The 17,191-nt window shown below is 36.4% G+C and overlaps 2 protein-coding genes across 2 annotated transcripts; both read right to left on the reverse strand.

Moving 5' to 3' along the window:
* Positions 1 to 1,837: 1,837 nt before the first annotated feature.
* Positions 1,838 to 10,605, reverse strand: LOC140516973 (olfactory receptor 8J2-like). The gene is made up of 4 exons (XM_072627825.1): positions 10,597 to 10,605; positions 6,212 to 6,343; positions 6,085 to 6,100; positions 1,838 to 2,784 (listed from the first exon to the last, which is right to left on the reverse strand). Exons 1-4 carry the CDS (start codon positions 10,603 to 10,605, stop codon positions 1,838 to 1,840), a joined length of 1,104 nt encoding a protein of 367 aa, XP_072483926.1.
* Positions 10,606 to 14,714: 4,109 nt separating this feature from the next.
* LOC140516979 (olfactory receptor 8K3-like) lies at positions 14,715 to 16,676 on the reverse strand. Its single transcript, XM_072627832.1, has 2 exons — positions 16,661 to 16,676; positions 14,715 to 15,694 (listed from the first exon to the last, which is right to left on the reverse strand). The coding sequence occupies exon 2, from the start codon at positions 15,672 to 15,674 to the stop codon at positions 14,715 to 14,717; it is 960 nt and encodes a 319-aa protein (XP_072483933.1). The 5' UTR covers positions 15,675 to 15,694; positions 16,661 to 16,676.
* Positions 16,677 to 17,191: the final 515 nt, after the last annotated feature.

The following is a 17,191-nucleotide window of genomic DNA, read 5'->3' on the forward strand; positions in this document are numbered from 1 at the left end:
ATGAAGAAAATTACAATATAATATCAAAATCATGCTTGCACTTCAGGAATGTAGGAAGAATCTTGATGGAATCCTTATTCATCTCGCCTGGCCCTTATCGAATGATGACCAAGCAGTCAATTAGCAGAATTGGAGTTAATCCATCAAAATTATATACAAGATAATGAAATATCTGCTCTCAATATGCCTATGATGGTTTCATATTAATTCTGTTGTATCACAATACCCACCCCCTCACAAATTCTAGTGTTTTTGCTTGGTTTATTATCTAGAATTTATTTTGTTTGTCACTGGTTTGTACATACTGGTTTGAATGTTGTATTTCCAATTAAAATCGGAACTTAAGAGCAAAGACAGTCTTACCTTTCTTTGTATCTCCCACAATTAGTACAGAATTTGGTAAATAGTAGACACTTAATAAATGAAAAAAATAGGATAAAGTAACATTTACTTCTAAGTCAATATAAGTAAGTTGGAATATCATTAGATCACTCAACAAAATGAAAAAAATAACATGGGTTTAGTCAGACTTCTGAAATTTAAATCCTCCTTCCCTCACCTATACACACGCACATAGCTCCCATTCCTTTCCTTGTAATGCTGCTTATTCTCATAAACAACTTTCTCAGTTGGAAGTAAAAGGAGCCCCAAGAATTAATAGGAAATTCTTGATTCCCCCATCTTGTGGTTTCCCCATCTAATCTACAAAATTTTACTTGATTCTTGGCCCTAGTTTGCTTTTTCTTCTCCCTTATTTACTTTTCTACTACTACCTTCCTTCCAGACCATTACCAACAGGTGTCAAAAAGGTAACCCACTGGGGGTGGGGCCAAGATGGCAGAGTAGACAGACGCACATACACTAGCTCCAAACCCACAGCCCATAGAATATCTGGAAAAAAGAACTCCCGGCGAATTCTGGAGCAGCAGAGGCCACAGAACGGTGGAGGTGAGGAGATTTCTGTTCCAGAGAGCCCTGCAAACCTCTCGCAAAAGGTCCCTCGCGCCCTGGACCTCGAGGTGAGCCCAGCCCTGCCTTGGCCACGTGGCACTAAGAGGAGCAGATCCGAGCGGGCTTCAGGAACGGAATCTCCAGGGGCCGCCCGGGTCCCTCCACCCACAGGTGATGGGTGTCAGTGAGAGGGTCTCTTTGGTGGGTCGAGAGGGGAGTGGGGTGCCCCCATAACTCAGGCCCCCTAGGGAGGCAGCAGTGGAGGCGGGAGCAGACAGGGGCTCCCCAAGCAGGCAGGGGCTCCCCAAACAGGCAGGAGCCCAGATCCATTGTTGAAAGTCTCTGCATAAATCCCCTGAGGGAACTGAGCCCGTGAGGCAGCCCTGCCCCCACCTGAGCACCTGAATTTAATCTCACACTGAATAGCAGCCCCGTCCCCGCCCAAAGCCCTGAGGCTGGGAAGCAGCATTTGAATCTCAGACCCCAACCTCTGGCTGGGCGGATCTGGAGGCAAAGTGGGTGTGAAGAGAATATTCAGAAGTCAAGTCACTGACTCGGAAAATTCCCAGAAAGGGGAAAAAAAATAAGACTATAAAAAGGTAACCCACTATGGATTACTTACTGAATAAGATTAAACACAAGAGGGAAATATATAACAAAATACTACATAACATAAGTAGTTAATGTTAACATGTGGTTTTCTAGGTCAATATGTATCTATAGTGATCCTTATTGGAATGTGACACCCTTCATTTTTTTTTCCTTTTTAATTCTTTAACTATTGCTTAGTTTTCTTTTATTCCTGGTCATTCACTGATTGAGCCCATTATAAGACAATATTTGCCTTAGCTTATGAATCTTATAGTTTACTTTAATATTTGTGAATTTACATGTTTTTGAAAGTTTGACAAGGGTTAGTGAGAACTCTCCTTAGAGCCTCCTTCACATCCTTGTTCCTCAAGCTATAGATCATAGGATTCAGCATTGGGATCACTAGAGTGTAAAATACAGAGGCCATTTTATCAGTGTCTAAGGAATGGTTTGACCGAGGTTGAAAATACATGAAAAGGAGTGTCCCATAGAAAACAGTGACAGCCATCCTATGAGAAGCACAGGTGGAAAATGCTTTCTGTCTCCCCTCTTCTGAACGCATCCTCAGAATGGCCAAGATAATGTAGAAATAGGATACAATTACAATGATCATGGAAAAGAAGAGATTAGTTCCTGAGAAAGTAAAGACTGCTGTTTCTGGGATGTAGGTGTCAGAGCAGGATAATGCTAACAGAGGGACATTATCACAGTAAAAGTGATTGATGACATTGGAAGAACAGTAAGACATTGAGAAAACACAGGAAGTGACAGTCATTGCAGTAGTTAAACTGTAGGTGTATGTAAGGACCACAAGTAGAATACAAACCTTCCATGATACTACAACCATATATAATAGGGGACTGCAAATAGCCACATAGCGGTCATAGGCCATGACAGCCAACATGAAAATCTCAGCAACAATGAAGACTAAGAAGCCTCCCAGTTGAGTTGCACACCCATAGTAGGAAATGATTTTCTTCTCCAGCAAGAAATTGACCAGCATCTGGGGAGCAATGACAGTGGAATTGCCAAGATTAATGATAGCCAAATGTCTCAGGAAAAAGTACATGGGAGTCTGAAGTCGAGAATCTATACTACTCAGGGTGATGATTCCCACATTTCCCGTCACTGTTACTCCATAGATTGCTAAAAAGATGAAGAAGAGTGGAACTTGAAGCTCTGGATGCTCTGAGATTCCAATGAGAATGAATGCAGTCACATGGGAGAGATTTCCTGGAATCACTTATTCTGCTGCTTTCATCTGTTATGGGGGAAAAATAGGAACATAGTTTAGAGGACTTAAGATGAGTTTCAAGTAGATGATGATGTCCTGGAATTTATTATGTTATTACCTTGAGTTGTTTGGAAAATCTTGTGTTAGACTTGGAGAAATATTTTACATGAATGATGAGCTACGTTTAATGATGCAAAAGGACCAAGTTGCAAAGTTCTTTGGGGGAAGAGTCAAATTTCTTTCAATCATGGTAGCTTATCACAATAAAATTAATTTCAGCACAGTAATTTGAGGAGAGGGGTTGTGTGATCATCCTGGAAAGACAGGTTAGAATCAGGTTGTAAGGAATTTTAAAAGCAAAATGGTGGGGTCTGAATGTTATCCCAAAGGCAATGCTTAGACACTAATTCAAAGTTGTTGTTTTTTTCCTGTTTCTATCATGGGTCCCATTTGTGAATCTGGTAAAGCCTAAGGGCTCTTTCTCAGAATATGGTTTTAAAATGTATAAAATATAATTCTAGATTTAGGAATGTTAATGGACAGGAAGTAGAAAAGCCTGGAAGTGTCAGTAAGATGATAGTCTTCATTTAAATTATGTACTATAGATGAATATATATATATATATATATATATATATATATATATATATATATATATATATATACACACACATACATGTGTACATGTGCGTATACATATGTATGTATGTATATTTACATACATAGATACACACACACACATACACATTTTAAGTCAGTAAAAGTCCTACCATTCAGACAAGCAAGTTTAGATTTTTAAGACAATTGATGGTCAGGCATAGAGATGCACACCTACTGAGAAGTATGTGGGTGGATTTCTGAGCTTAAGTGGGATTAAAGTTGATGAAGTGACTTCATTACCTTTCACCAGTGCAGTAAACCCCCACAAACATAGGAAATGAAGCAGTCTCAGTCAGACATGGAACAACTCAAAGTTCCTAGGAAGAGGGGTGAAGGTCATGAGCAGTCACAGCACATCCAGTCTGGGCAAATGAGGGAAATTAAACCTTAAAAAACTACAACTGCTATGATTTTATACAGTAGACGAGTTTTCAACATCTTAACTCCCTCTGTTTTTTCCCTGACTCTAGGTCCCAAACCGATTCTTATCATTTTTAAAAGAAATGTACCTCCTTTAACCTTACCAAGTGACCTTCATAGATTCCATGGAGAATAAAATAAAAACAGGATGGATAAAAAAGGAAGGAAGGGGAAAAGGGAACAAAAGATGAAGGGATAGAGAGAGGGAGGGAGAGAAGAAAGAAAGTAGGAAGGGAGAAAGGTGGGAAGGAAAGAAGGGAGAGAGGGAGGGAAGGAAAAGGAAGGTAGAGAAAAAGAGAAAAGAGTGAGGGAGGGAGAGACAAAGGGAGGAAGACAAGAAGAAAGGAAGGGAGAAGAGTATGAGGGGACAGGGAAATGAGGAAGGAAGGAAGAACGGACGGAAGTAAAGAAGGAAGCAAGGAAGGAAGGAATGGAGGGAAAAAGAGGGAAGAGTGCCTAAAAATCTACCATTTTGGTGAGTTACTAACCGATTAATGATACATTCAGCAAGCCAAAATGGTGAAGTGAGTTTGAATAGGTAGATTTCAAAGTTCATCAACTTCAACTACCAAGCAGTATGGCTAAAAGGATCACAACAATTGAAGCAGGTGTAGACTTTTGTACTAAGTGACCTTAGAACTCCATTGCTTATATGAAACAATGCCTATTGTAATCATTGAAGATGCTAGCCACAGAAGCTGCAGGCACTGACTAATTAGAAGAAGTTCAAGTAGAAATAGAGGCCCATGCGAATGGCTCTGATCAAACTGAGATGGTAAATCCACTGTAATCTCATCTTTCCTAGGATACTGTCAGAAACACCTGTTGCAAACCCTTCCGACACTCTTCCTCTAACTCATCCAAAAAGGCCTTGCTCCTTGAGTTTTTCCACCACAATATGAAGACTAAGTTCATTCTCATATATGTTGGGCATTTAGTTATAAAAGTAAGTTTAGTGATTGACCCTCCTCCCTCTGAACTCAAATCTCTTTACAGTATGTGTATATCTTCTCTTTATCACTTAAAAAATTTCTTTTTCTTTCATTCAACAAGTCTGTCTGCTCTAGTCAGAAATATTCGGAACGCAGTCACAGGGATGTTAATCTTTACCAAACAAGCAACGACTTGGTAGAGAATGAGAGAGCAGTTATCAAAGCTTACCTTAAACTACATGTTATTATATATCACTGTGAGCCTATCTAAATGACTCACTCAAGTTCAAACAAATTCATCCCTTTGGTGGTCAGAACGTTAGGGGCAGGTTCCCAGTATTCCACTCTCCAGAACTGTCTGGAGTATTTAATATCCACAAAAGTGATCTAATATAATGCATTCTCATGAGTTGGACTCCTGAGGTCTGGGAAGATTTAAGTTATCCCAAATACTCTTGCAACTAACATTATTATTACATAGTCAATTTTTTTCAAAGACACAAAAAACATTTTTTTGCTCTCAGTTTTGAATGATTAAGGCTTTATATTTATTGATCTTTCTGAATGCATCATCAGTTATCTAGCAACAGGCAGGAAACATTTGTTAAGTTTTAGATTTAAATTTTAGGTGGAAATCAAGCATATTGTTAGACTGATTCTATCCTAATGGTCCTCTATTCTACTACTCTATTCTCTGTACTTTTCAGTCTTGCTTAACCATGTGTCAGGGGATGTTTACTCAAAAGAAGATTGCCATGGTATCAATAACCTAGGCAAAATGCAATCTGAATATCAAAAGTCTTTCAAAATGTAGTCTCCTCAAACGCAATAGAAATCACTAGATTTCTTCAGGTCTAGTACTCCATTGTTTCTTCAGTTAGATAATAGCTGTCCTAATTCTATATTCCTCCTCCTAAGACTGCTGTCATCTAAAAAAACAACAAACAAACAAAACAAAAATCACCATAACCCAGAAGAGAGAAAATTGGATTAAACATCTGTAAGTCGTGGATTATAGCACTGCTTCTGATGTGTATTAGTTCCGTGACTTTTGATGAGTTATTTAATCTCTAAGTACCCTAGACAGAGCTCTAATATTTTAAGCAAGATCTGAGAATAGATGAAGGAACTTCTGCACAATGAAGAAAAAATAACTCAACACTGAACTATTAAAAGTTCAGCAGTTGTCTTCTAAATCTCAAGCTCATGATTTCATTCCTACAAAAAGATTTGAGTAGTACTCCTTCCTTGAGCTTATCCAAGCTCACAAAGGCAGAAACAACATTTTAATCCTCACAATAATTGATGGTTTTCTGCACAACATAAAAGAAATTTAGTTAGCATAATGAAGGTTGCTTGGATTTTATTGACTCTGATCTGTGAAGGAAGGAAAAAAAAATCAAACCATGCAGAAGATGACTTACCTGTGCAAGAGAAGGTGGTGTCCTGTACTCATATGGCCCAACCCCATGGATTTCTCTGCGGAGTTTTGCTTGTTCCTGAAGTATCTGCAGACTTCTGATGTGTGACAAATTTTGTGTCTCCAGCATAAAACTCTAAACATAAAATCCAATACAGGCCACTTCCACAGGGAGCAAAGGCACTTTAGGGACTAATTATGAAGACCTTCTTCCTATTTCAGTTTGACTCCCAAATGGATTTATGGAGAAAAAGTTCGTGAATTAGAGTTGTTGCTTTTATGTTCACTCTTTTCTTGCGGGAAGATTGATTGTTAAGTATTTTCAACACATAAAGAAAAATCTGGCTCATTGACCCAAAGGTGGTCAATTGGTCCCATGGACGCTAGGATAGTTGGTCTAATAGTGACTATTCCTTATTAATTCCCACTACTTAACTAACTTTCCCTTCCTTCCTGAATGTCTTTCTCCTTCTTGCCCTTCCCATTTACTTTTGTATTTGACATTTACCGTCATCAACAAATTATTGTTTGCAAATTCAGAATATGTTCAACACTTTTCTAATGGCAAGGTTATCTTGCTTTGGTCATGGTCACATGATTCAAGCAGTATGACTTGTGTATCGATCAACAAGTATTCATCAAGGGCCTACTATGTTTGACATACTAGGTGATAGGATGTAAGTAAAAAGAACAAAAAGAATTCTAATGTTAATGAGTTTACATTCTGAAAGGACCATGTAATGAATCCACTCATTCATGTGTTCAGAAAATGTTTATTAAAAGTCTGTTGTATATAGATAGTACTAGTTATGAGAGATATCTTCAGGGAGATATAAATTTACTCCTTTAAAAACTGAAGATGTGCTTTTAAACAGCTGATGCAAAAGAATGCTACAACACTTCTTATGGTTAATATATGAATATGGAAAGATATTAGTTTAAGTTGTATCTAGGGCAAGGATCTCAACCTGAGTTCTATGATTTTTTAAATTTACCATTTCAATATAATTTTTCCCTTTGTAATCCTTTATATTTTGTGTTATACATTTAAAATCATCTTTCAAAGGCCTCTGTACATTTTACTAAAATGCCAAATGGGTTCATGACATAAATGATTAAGAATTACTTATCTAAGATATTCACTTTAAAATATATTTACCTCAGTATTTCAGATGAGATATAAATAGGAATCAACCTCTGGAATGTTTCCAACAATAAAAGAAAACTAACTTTAGCAAGAAACCAATCTATTACATTGATGGGTTGGAACTACTTTGATGGAGATGACATTAGTCACCACCACCCCACTTTGTTGGCTTACTTCATTTATCCTTCTGCATTTCCCCTAGCTTTTTGCTCTGTTCACTTCAGAAACAATGCCCAGGAATCTGTGGTCTAGGAATACTTAATCCTGATTCAGGACTTGCTCAGTGACTGATTTTTCACTGCTACTGTTAGTCTAGCCTGGTCATTCCCTACTGTGTGCAATACTAAGAGACATTTCATGAATCTGTTACGCCTCTATAATTTTACCCTATACTCTTCCTCACTATCACTCTTCTCCAATCACTGATAGAATTATGTGTATTTTCTCCCTGAATCTCTGATGAATACAACTTTGGGAAATGCAATATTTTCTTTGGTGAGTATGTTAAAGTGCTCTATTCTATTTGTTGTAAGAAAAGCTTTCTATTTCGAGAGGGGTGGTGAATTAGTGGGAAGCAATCAGAAGGTCAAAAACAGAGGACATCAATAAAATATATATTTTAAAAAGAAGTTCTGAAGGGGACAAAAATCAGATATCTTTGCTGTTCCCTTGTTAAATTAAAGACGTGCTTTTAAAAAGAAAATGTGCATAATAATAACCCACAATTTCTTATGATCTTTTTGTCCTTTATTGGAAAATTATGTTTTTCTTGGTGATTAAGTTTGTAATTAAATACAGAAACAGAAGAAATGAAATTTTTGTTTTCCTTCAAAGTCCAGCCTGACTCAAAGGTAAAGGAAAAGAGATATAAATTTATCTATCATAATAATTTAAAGGAACAATATTATCTTAATAAAACTTCCAGTCTTTTCCACTTCCTTCCCATTAACTTTCCTCAATCTAGTATTATATTTTATGCATTTAAAAACCATATTCTGAAGGGGGTCCATGGGCTTTACTAGATTGACAAGTGGGACCCATGACCAAAAAATAAAATTAAAGCAAGCAAACAAACAAACAAAAAACAACAACTTTTCATTAGTGTCTAAGCATAGCCTTTGGGATAACATTCGAACTCCACTATCATGCTTTTAAAATTCCTTACATCCTGATTCTAACCTAACTTTCCAGGCTGATCACACATTACTTTCTTTTTGGTTTTTTATCTTCCTTTAAAACTAGTTCACTTGTTATTCACCATATCTCTTGCATCTCCTATCTCCCTACCTTGGTGTAAAGCTCCTTATGCATGGGATGGTATCCCCCACCCCTTATCTCTATTTCTCTAAACCTGAGTGCCTTCAAGATTCACCTCAAGTGACATTTATTTCCTTTGGAAAGAATGTTCCATCATGCCTTCCTTTCTTAGTAAACTCACCAGAGAAAAATCCCATTATTCTGCAAGACTGAGTCTGCTTGGCATTCTCATCACAGTACCCTCTTTTCCTACAACTGGACCCTCTGACAGGTGATGTGCTTCTATATAAGGATAGGTCTCAGCAGTTTTTCTACATATTTCTAAGTACACTGCTTTTGAATTTTCATCATTCCTTCATTCTGAGTATCTTTTTAGCATGGTTTTGTGTGTTACCTTCTCCCAAAATAGGTATCCTCAACCTATCTTTTTCAATTTGCTTTTTTTATTCATAATGCTCAACATAGATCTTCTGTTACTGGAAGTTTAATAAATGTTTGTTGACTGCTATTACAGAATTAAATAAATCAAATATGACATATAAATGAGTACTGATCACTAATATTATCCTGGGTCCCTTTGGTATATTTGCTTGGTGGTGTCAGACCTGGGTCCATTTGTGTGATGGAACTTTTCCCTTAGGCTTGCTAGAGAGTCACAAAATCACACAATTGTTTCATCTTTTTTTTTTCCTTTGTTCATCAGGCCCTAGCCTAGCTCTTTTGTGGAGCAGAATACTGTCATGGATAAGAGGCTGAACAAAGAAAATTCTACCATTTGTCTTTCCACAGAAGGAATATGAGGAGAGAGTCGGGTATAGTTGAGTTCTTTTGCAAAGATGTGATTTGGTTGCCTGCTTCCAGAAAAATGGTAGGCAGTGAGGGATGGAGTGTTGAATGAGCATGGTAGAGTATAAGGATTCTTTGTTGTTACTTCATTGAGTTTATATCTTGTTTATTTTCATGGTGTTCTATGTCTTGGAGATAGCTGAAATAGCTTTATGTTATGTGAATAATTCCTGTTTTGGAAAGGTTTGAGAGGATGTGAGAAAATGCTTACTTCTCCATCTTGTTCGCTTGACGCATAATATATATTGTACAAACATTTTCATCAATTTTCTATCGTTCTTTTCAACATAACTTTAACTTTTTCAAATTTCAAGTTGTAGATCAAAGGCATGAGCAATGGAATGAGTAGTTTGTAAATGCAGAGTCCATCTAGTTGTGGTACAGAATAATTAAGGAGACTTAGGCTCCAAGTATACAAAGTTAGTGTCCCGTAGAACAGAACCACCACTTTGAGGTGAGGCACATAGTAAGAGTAGACTTGTGACTGAGTACCCAAAGTACTCTCAGGTGCAGAGTTGATCCTGAGTATGACTGTGAGATTGAGCGTGTAGGAAAAAGACAATTAGGAGAGAGGAGATCAAATTTAAAACAGAAATCAACAGAATTATTTAAATCTATTTCACTTGCATAAAGAGTAAAATTGTCACAGGTGGAGATTTGATTGTTTGGTTCTGCAAAAAAAGGATATATTAAAGTTTTTAATTTTCCCAAATGGACACAGAAGGATAATAGTGATAGGGGAGGAATCACAAGACCAAGACGATGTCTGACATGATGAGTGTCAAATACAGGGAATTACAGAGAACAAAATCATGGTCAAAAGTTTTCATTGGCTAATTAGAAGCTCACCATTGATGAAAAACATGGAGAGATCTAAAAGAGTCACACATCAGATAAAGGGAATATTATTTCCCTCCATCATCAATATGACCTGTATTTTGGGAGAAGTATCTATAGAGTACCAAAGATTAAGAAATACCATATTCCTGTGGAAAATGTATGTGGTAATATACAGGAGATATAACAACAGCAATTAACAAAGGCTATAGATTGGTTTGCTTGTCAATAATCTAGAGAAAAGAATAGCCCACTCTAATTGAGATAGGATACATGTGGAAGGTTCATCCCTATTTGCTTACCTGGAGCATTCTTTCGACCACTTGATCTCATTTTTCTATGATGAGCTCCTCTCTGGACCTCCATTTGGAGAAGGGTGCAGGATAACCAAGCTTCATTCTCCTCAGCGCTTTGCTTAGTACTCTCCACCATTTTAACCACCTCCTTTCTCCCCTTTCCTGTGAATATCTTTTCTCCTAACAATCACCGTCATTTTTCAATTTCCTTTTGTGCATTTGTTTACCTTAGTCCCTCCTTGAGAGTATGAAATACCTTTCTTCTTTCTTATATTTGCATCCCCAACACTTAGCTCTGTGTCTGGTATTTAGGAGGTGCTTAACAAATACTTGCTCCTTATCTTCACCTTCTGCATTTCACACATTGCCTTGGCAAACAGCAATAACCTAATATATGTTGGTTGCATTGCCTTGACTGTTGGAAGATGAGACAGCTCAGGCAGGTATGCAGTAAATATGGTACATTTGTCCATCAACGCATTGGACCAAGTCATGGGGAAGAGGTCGAATTTAACTCCCAGTACTGTTCTGAAGCTCAAATATTATAATAAATACAACATGTTTTGTAAAGTTTTACAGAATTATATACTATCTTGTTGGTTGTTGTTGTGGTTCTTTAATCATGTACTCAATTACTGTCCCATAAATTATGTCTTCCTTTGGTTAACATTAAAGGGAAAAATATATAATTAAAAATGCATCCTTAAATTACTACAGTGAATGAGGATAGTCTCTATAGTAATTTAGATCACAAGGGATGATAAGTTGAGTAACAATGAATTCTGGAAGAGAATGTTACCAACTATAGATCACTTCAAAAATTAATACTAGACAAGGGAACCATTCAAGGAATTATGAAAACTTACTGTTTTTAATGACAGAGAGCTATCAGCTAAATTAGTTAACTTTCATCAGACCCAAGAGAAATTATGCATGGGGGGCTAGAAGGAAGATTGCAGTTCCCAAGAAAAAAAGAAAAAAGGCATAATGATTAAAAGTAAATAAAATATCCGTGACAGTCTATTCTTGTCACATTTCGCATTTCATCACTAGGCCATTGAAAAGCATACCCTTCTCTTTATTTCCCATGCTTTGAGTATAAGCTGAGAATAAACTTGTATAAACTGAAAATAAAAGTCTTCCCCAAATCCTTTGTCACTGAAAGAAACAGTATGTGAGTCAAAAATTAAATAACACAGAACACTAGCTCATCCAAAATGGTTCATTTTAAAGACAGAACTCTCCCTCCTCTTTCTGTTTTCTCTGTGTGTCTTTCTGTCTGTCTCTCTATCTTTCTAACTTTGTCTTTCTCTCCTTCTCCCTACACACATACACACACACACACACACACACACACACACACACACACACTGTTCCCAAGTTTGTGGTGAAGTTTTAGAGTTATGAAATGTAAAAGTGCACTAGAATTTTTTAGATTTTCTGTCACATCTTTCATCCTTACCACAACCCAAATTGTTTCTGTTATTCCAATTTACATTGAAGAAACTGAAAGTGGGATCAGTTAAGCGGCTTGGCAATGTTAAAACAGCTAATAAGTGTCAGAGTATAATTTGAACTCAGTTCTTCCAGTACCCAACTTTTATGTTCTATCCACTACCTAGCTAAGCTTCCTCATAAGATGAAGTTGATAATGTCATTTAAAAATAATTGGGATATATTAAGGTTCCAGACTTGGGTCAAAACCTTCAATTTTGCTAGTCCAAAATGAAGCTGAAGGAATATCTAGACATACATTTTTTTATTCTGAAATAAGTGGTAGGGATATATGTGCACTACAACATCATTATGATGGAACAGCTACGTGGTAAAGTTCATTGAATTCTGAACTTGGAGACTGGAACACTTGCTTTAGAATCCTGCGTCAATCATTTATTAGTCATTTTACCATGGACAGAGCATTTAATTTTTCTTGATCCTAGTTTACTCATCTACAAAATAGGACCAAAAATAACATCAACCTCACACTTTTTTGAGGATTAAATGAGACAACTTATGTAAAATGTTTTATACAATTTAATGCATTTATAAATTTTGCCATCATCATCATCATCATCATCATTTTTAGGGCACTTTTCACGTCCTTCTTTCTTAAGTTATAGATCAGAGGGTTAAGCATGGAGATGACCAGAGTGTAAAACACAAAGGGCATTTTGGCTGTGTAGAAGTAGTGACTACATTGGGGTTGCATGTACATGAAAAGAAGAGTCCTATGGCATATAAGCACAACAGATGGAGAGTCACTGGTGCAAAAGGCTTAATGCCTACCATCAGAAGAGCTCATTCTGGGGGTGGCAGCAAGAATAAACATGTAGGAAATGAGAAATCAGGAGAGAGGAAAGCAAATTTATAGCACAAAAAACTAAGAGTGGTTAACTCTATTTCTTATGTATCAATGCACAGAATGGACAACAAGAGGAGAGTATTACAGCAGAAATGTCTGATTACAATAGATTTGCAAAAGATCAAAGTAAAAAGCTTAACTACTATGAGAAATGACACAAAGATGCTATATATGTAAGGGATAGCCACAGAGACCAAACGGACAGTGTCTGACATGATGATCATAGAGTTTTAGGGGAAAACAGGTGGCTGCATAATGGTCATAAACCATAACTGACAGGATTCAAAATTCAGTCATCATGAATATAATAATAATAATAAAAGATCTGAGGTGCACATAAGTTGCAGTAGATGGTATTTTTTTCTACTGTAATATTGGCCAGCGTTTGCGGCCAATGACATTGGAATTGCCAGCATCAGTAAATGCCAGGTACCTGAGGAAAAAGCATATTGGAGTTTGTAGGTGGGAATAAATCTTGGTCAAGATAATCATGCCCAAGTTCTCAATCATGGTGAGAGTGTAGATAAGGAAGAAGATGAGAGGGAGTTACAGCTCTGTGCAGCCAGTGAATCCCAAAAGACTAAATTCAATCACCTGGATCACTGTGGTTTTCTCCCCATTTTTCTATGTAGGTAATCTACTATGGAAAGAGAATACAATATCCTAATTATATTATAGTTTCCACCACACGAAAGGCCAGCATGTGATATCACTGTTTATAAGGTGAATATTGACTTATCCAATAAATTCCAGAATATTAGAGTGACTGCCTTTACCCCAAGCATAGGGAGAATGTCAGAACATATAAATTTTGCATTATACAAAATAAATTGTGAATTATGGAAATATTTATGGAGGAGATAAAGCAGGGCAAAACTCCGACAAATGTGTGATAAGTGATCCATCAACAGTGCCCATTTCAAAGAATTGAATGCATTTTTATTGAGAAGGAAGAAAAAAATAAGCAACACTTTACACATGGTCCAAAAAAAATCTTGATATATTGTGCATCTATATCTTAAGTTCTCTCTAATAAATCATAAATATAAATCCTCCCATGAACAAGAAACCCATCAATGATATAATGAACAATATTCATAAAACATTTTCTTGAAATTTTAAATGAGGCAACCCTTTTAACTTTGGCAAAGTTGTATTAGCAATTTTGTTTCCTAATTGCAGTCTGAATGTGTCAAAAGATTTCAAGAAATTCATTGAAGTTATTTGGGATTTTTAGTCAAGAAAACAGTAGGTTTAGGTTTGTAATGTGTGAGATAGCAATTGTTTTCAATTACATACAAGGTTATGTAACCCCAGAGGTCAGAAATAAGAGTGACTGGAGAGATTTGAAAAAGACAAATTTAGGCAATAACAAGAGACCAAAGAAACAACAAGAATAAAGCATGACAACTCCTTAGCAAATGGAGAAACTCAAAGTAATATGGTTCACCTCAGGAGTTGCTGTTTTCCTTTGCAGAGAAAACCAAGGAAAGGTATTAAGGTTATTAATTAATGTCCTTGAGAATTTTAATAAGAGAGAGGTTTGTCTACATTTTCTCCTTGGTACCCTCTGGTGTAAAGAGATTTTGCCTTAACATGAAAGCCACAATGCTAATAAGCAATTTTTGGCTGACTTAAGGAGAAAATAGGAAAGAAAGTTTATTCTTTGAAAAAGAGAGGCATTAGCACACTTTTGCTAAGAATACAAAGGGAAAGTTGTTTGCCTTTAATGACTACATAGGATCTCAGACTATATGCAATATCAAAGAAGCCATTTGAATTGATTTTTCAGGGCTCTTTTCAAGGCACCTTTGACTTCCTTATTTCTCAAACTATAGATCAAAGGGTTGAGCATGTGAATGACCAGAGTATAAAAGACAGAAGCTACCTTGTCTGTATCAAAGGAGTGGCTGGACTTGGGCTGCAGGTAAATGAAAGTTAGTGTTCCATAGAATACAATCACCACAGTGAGATGGGAGCCACAGGTGGAGAAGGCTTTGCGTCTGCCCTCAGCAGAGTTCATCCTGAGGATGGCCATAAGAATGAGTCCATATGAAACAAGGACAACCAGTAGGGAGAAAATTAAATTGAAAGCAGAAAGGCTCAGGATGATTAATTCTACATCCTTTGCATCATTGCATAAAACACTTAAGAGGGGGAGGCTATCACAGTAGAAATGACTAATTATGTTAGACTTCCAAAAAGATGAATTAAAAATCTTAATTGTGGTCAGTAATGGTACAGAAGAGCTGTAGATATATGGTATGACCACCAAGATGCAGCACATTCTGTCTGACATGGTGACCATGTAAAGCAGTGGATTGCAGATGGCTACGTAGCGGTCATAGGCCATCACCGATAACATAAAAAGTTCACTTATAATTAATGTCATAAAAACAACTATCTGGGTTGCACATCCAGTATAAGAGATGATATTTTTCTCCGCTATGAAATTTATCAACATTTTCGGACCAACTGCAGTGGAGTGTCCAAGATCAATAAATGCCAGATTGCTTAGGAAAAAGTACATGGGAGTTTTCAGGTGAGAATCAATTTTGGTCAACATAATCAAGCCTAGGTTCCCCAAAGTTGTGATCATGTAGATGATAAGGAATACCAGGAAAAGGGGGATCTGCAGGTGAGGATGATCTGTGATGCCCAAGAGAATGAATTCAGTTACTTGAATTGCTATAGTTTCATTCCACTTATGCATTTCTTCCATTCAGGGAAAGCTGTCTGAGACATGTTCTTTAAATCTAGGATGAACCACTCCTGAGAGTTTCTGCGTGTAGAATATTTGCAGATAATTCTCACTATTCAATATGACATCAAGGAATTCAGGAAAGGTCTCCTTACTTTCTGTAGCCTCTCCTTCATGTCTGCACCAGAAACAGATTCCTTTGCTGTCTATATGTTGAAGTTGAACCTGGCAAAATTTTGATATATTTAACAACTACCATTTTCAGTCACATAATAAACATGTTTATGAAATTTGTTCTTATGATGGTGCCATGACCCACCATATGTATCACAAAGGTGACTGGTCTACCAACCAGCATTAGTACTCTAGAACCCTTATGTTCTGTTTGTTTGTATTTCTATACTTACATGAAAAGATCTGTGGTACCAGTCAGGTAAAATTTAAAATTGGATGAATTTGTAAAAAAAAAAAAAAATACTCCTTAATGAAAATACAAATTAACCTCCAAAAACAAGTGTGTAACATTTTTAGCCTTAATATCAAGATATGCTGCATAAAAAGAAAAACTCGTCCTAAGGAAAATTATTATACAATGAAGAGACACGCTTCCCTTTCAAGTAATTCACTTGATATATCTAGTCATTCAGGGACACTGAAAGACTCTCTCTCTCTCTCTCTCTGTATATATATATATATATGTATATATATATGTATGTATATATATGTATATATGTATGTATATACATATACATACATATACATACATATACATACATATACATATACATATATATACATATATATATACACACACACACACATATATATATATATATATATATATATATATATCAAGGCCGGAAGGGAATAGCCCTGAGTGCTTGATGTTATGGCATATAGCCTGAAACTTCTGAGAAGTTAGTAGGGCAAAGGCAATTTGAAAGCTTTCCTATTGTTGTTTATGGATATTCATGAAATATTATTTTAAGCAATCAATTTTAAAATGAAAAGAAAAATACTGGATTTGAGAAGAAGGGAGCTTCTTATACTTCTTTTCCCTCTTACCTGCTTCATCAAGTAAGGCTCCAAAATTCTTTTCATTTCTTCCTCTCATCAACAAAAAGATAACAATTTACAGATCATGTATTTTGCCAGTATCCTTCACATATCATGAAACAATCCTACTATGTTGTAATCATTTCAATAAATTTATAAAATTAGATCATTTTCAAAAAATCCACTGGGGCTTGCTTAAGAAAGAAGAGTACAGTGGTAGCCAGAATAGGTAGTATTTCATCTCTGACAAGTGGCAAGTTTCATAAATGTCCTAAGGTTCTTTAGGTGTCCTCTTCAAGAAAGAAATTCACTTACTTGTCACATCTGCACCTGCTCAATAAGACATCATATGAGCTCAGTCCAGTTTTATAATTGTAGGTATATACTACACCCCTATTTTCAGTGTCAAGAATATCCAGAAGGTCTCAAGGTGAACATCTTATAATGCTCTAGCAAACTCTGTAAAAATTTCATCAATGGGA

Source organism: Notamacropus eugenii, assembly GCF_028372415.1.
Source record: "Notamacropus eugenii isolate mMacEug1 chromosome Y unlocalized genomic scaffold, mMacEug1.pri_v2 SUPER_Y_unloc_1, whole genome shotgun sequence".
Taxonomy (NCBI): domain Eukaryota; kingdom Metazoa; phylum Chordata; class Mammalia; order Diprotodontia; family Macropodidae; genus Notamacropus; species Notamacropus eugenii.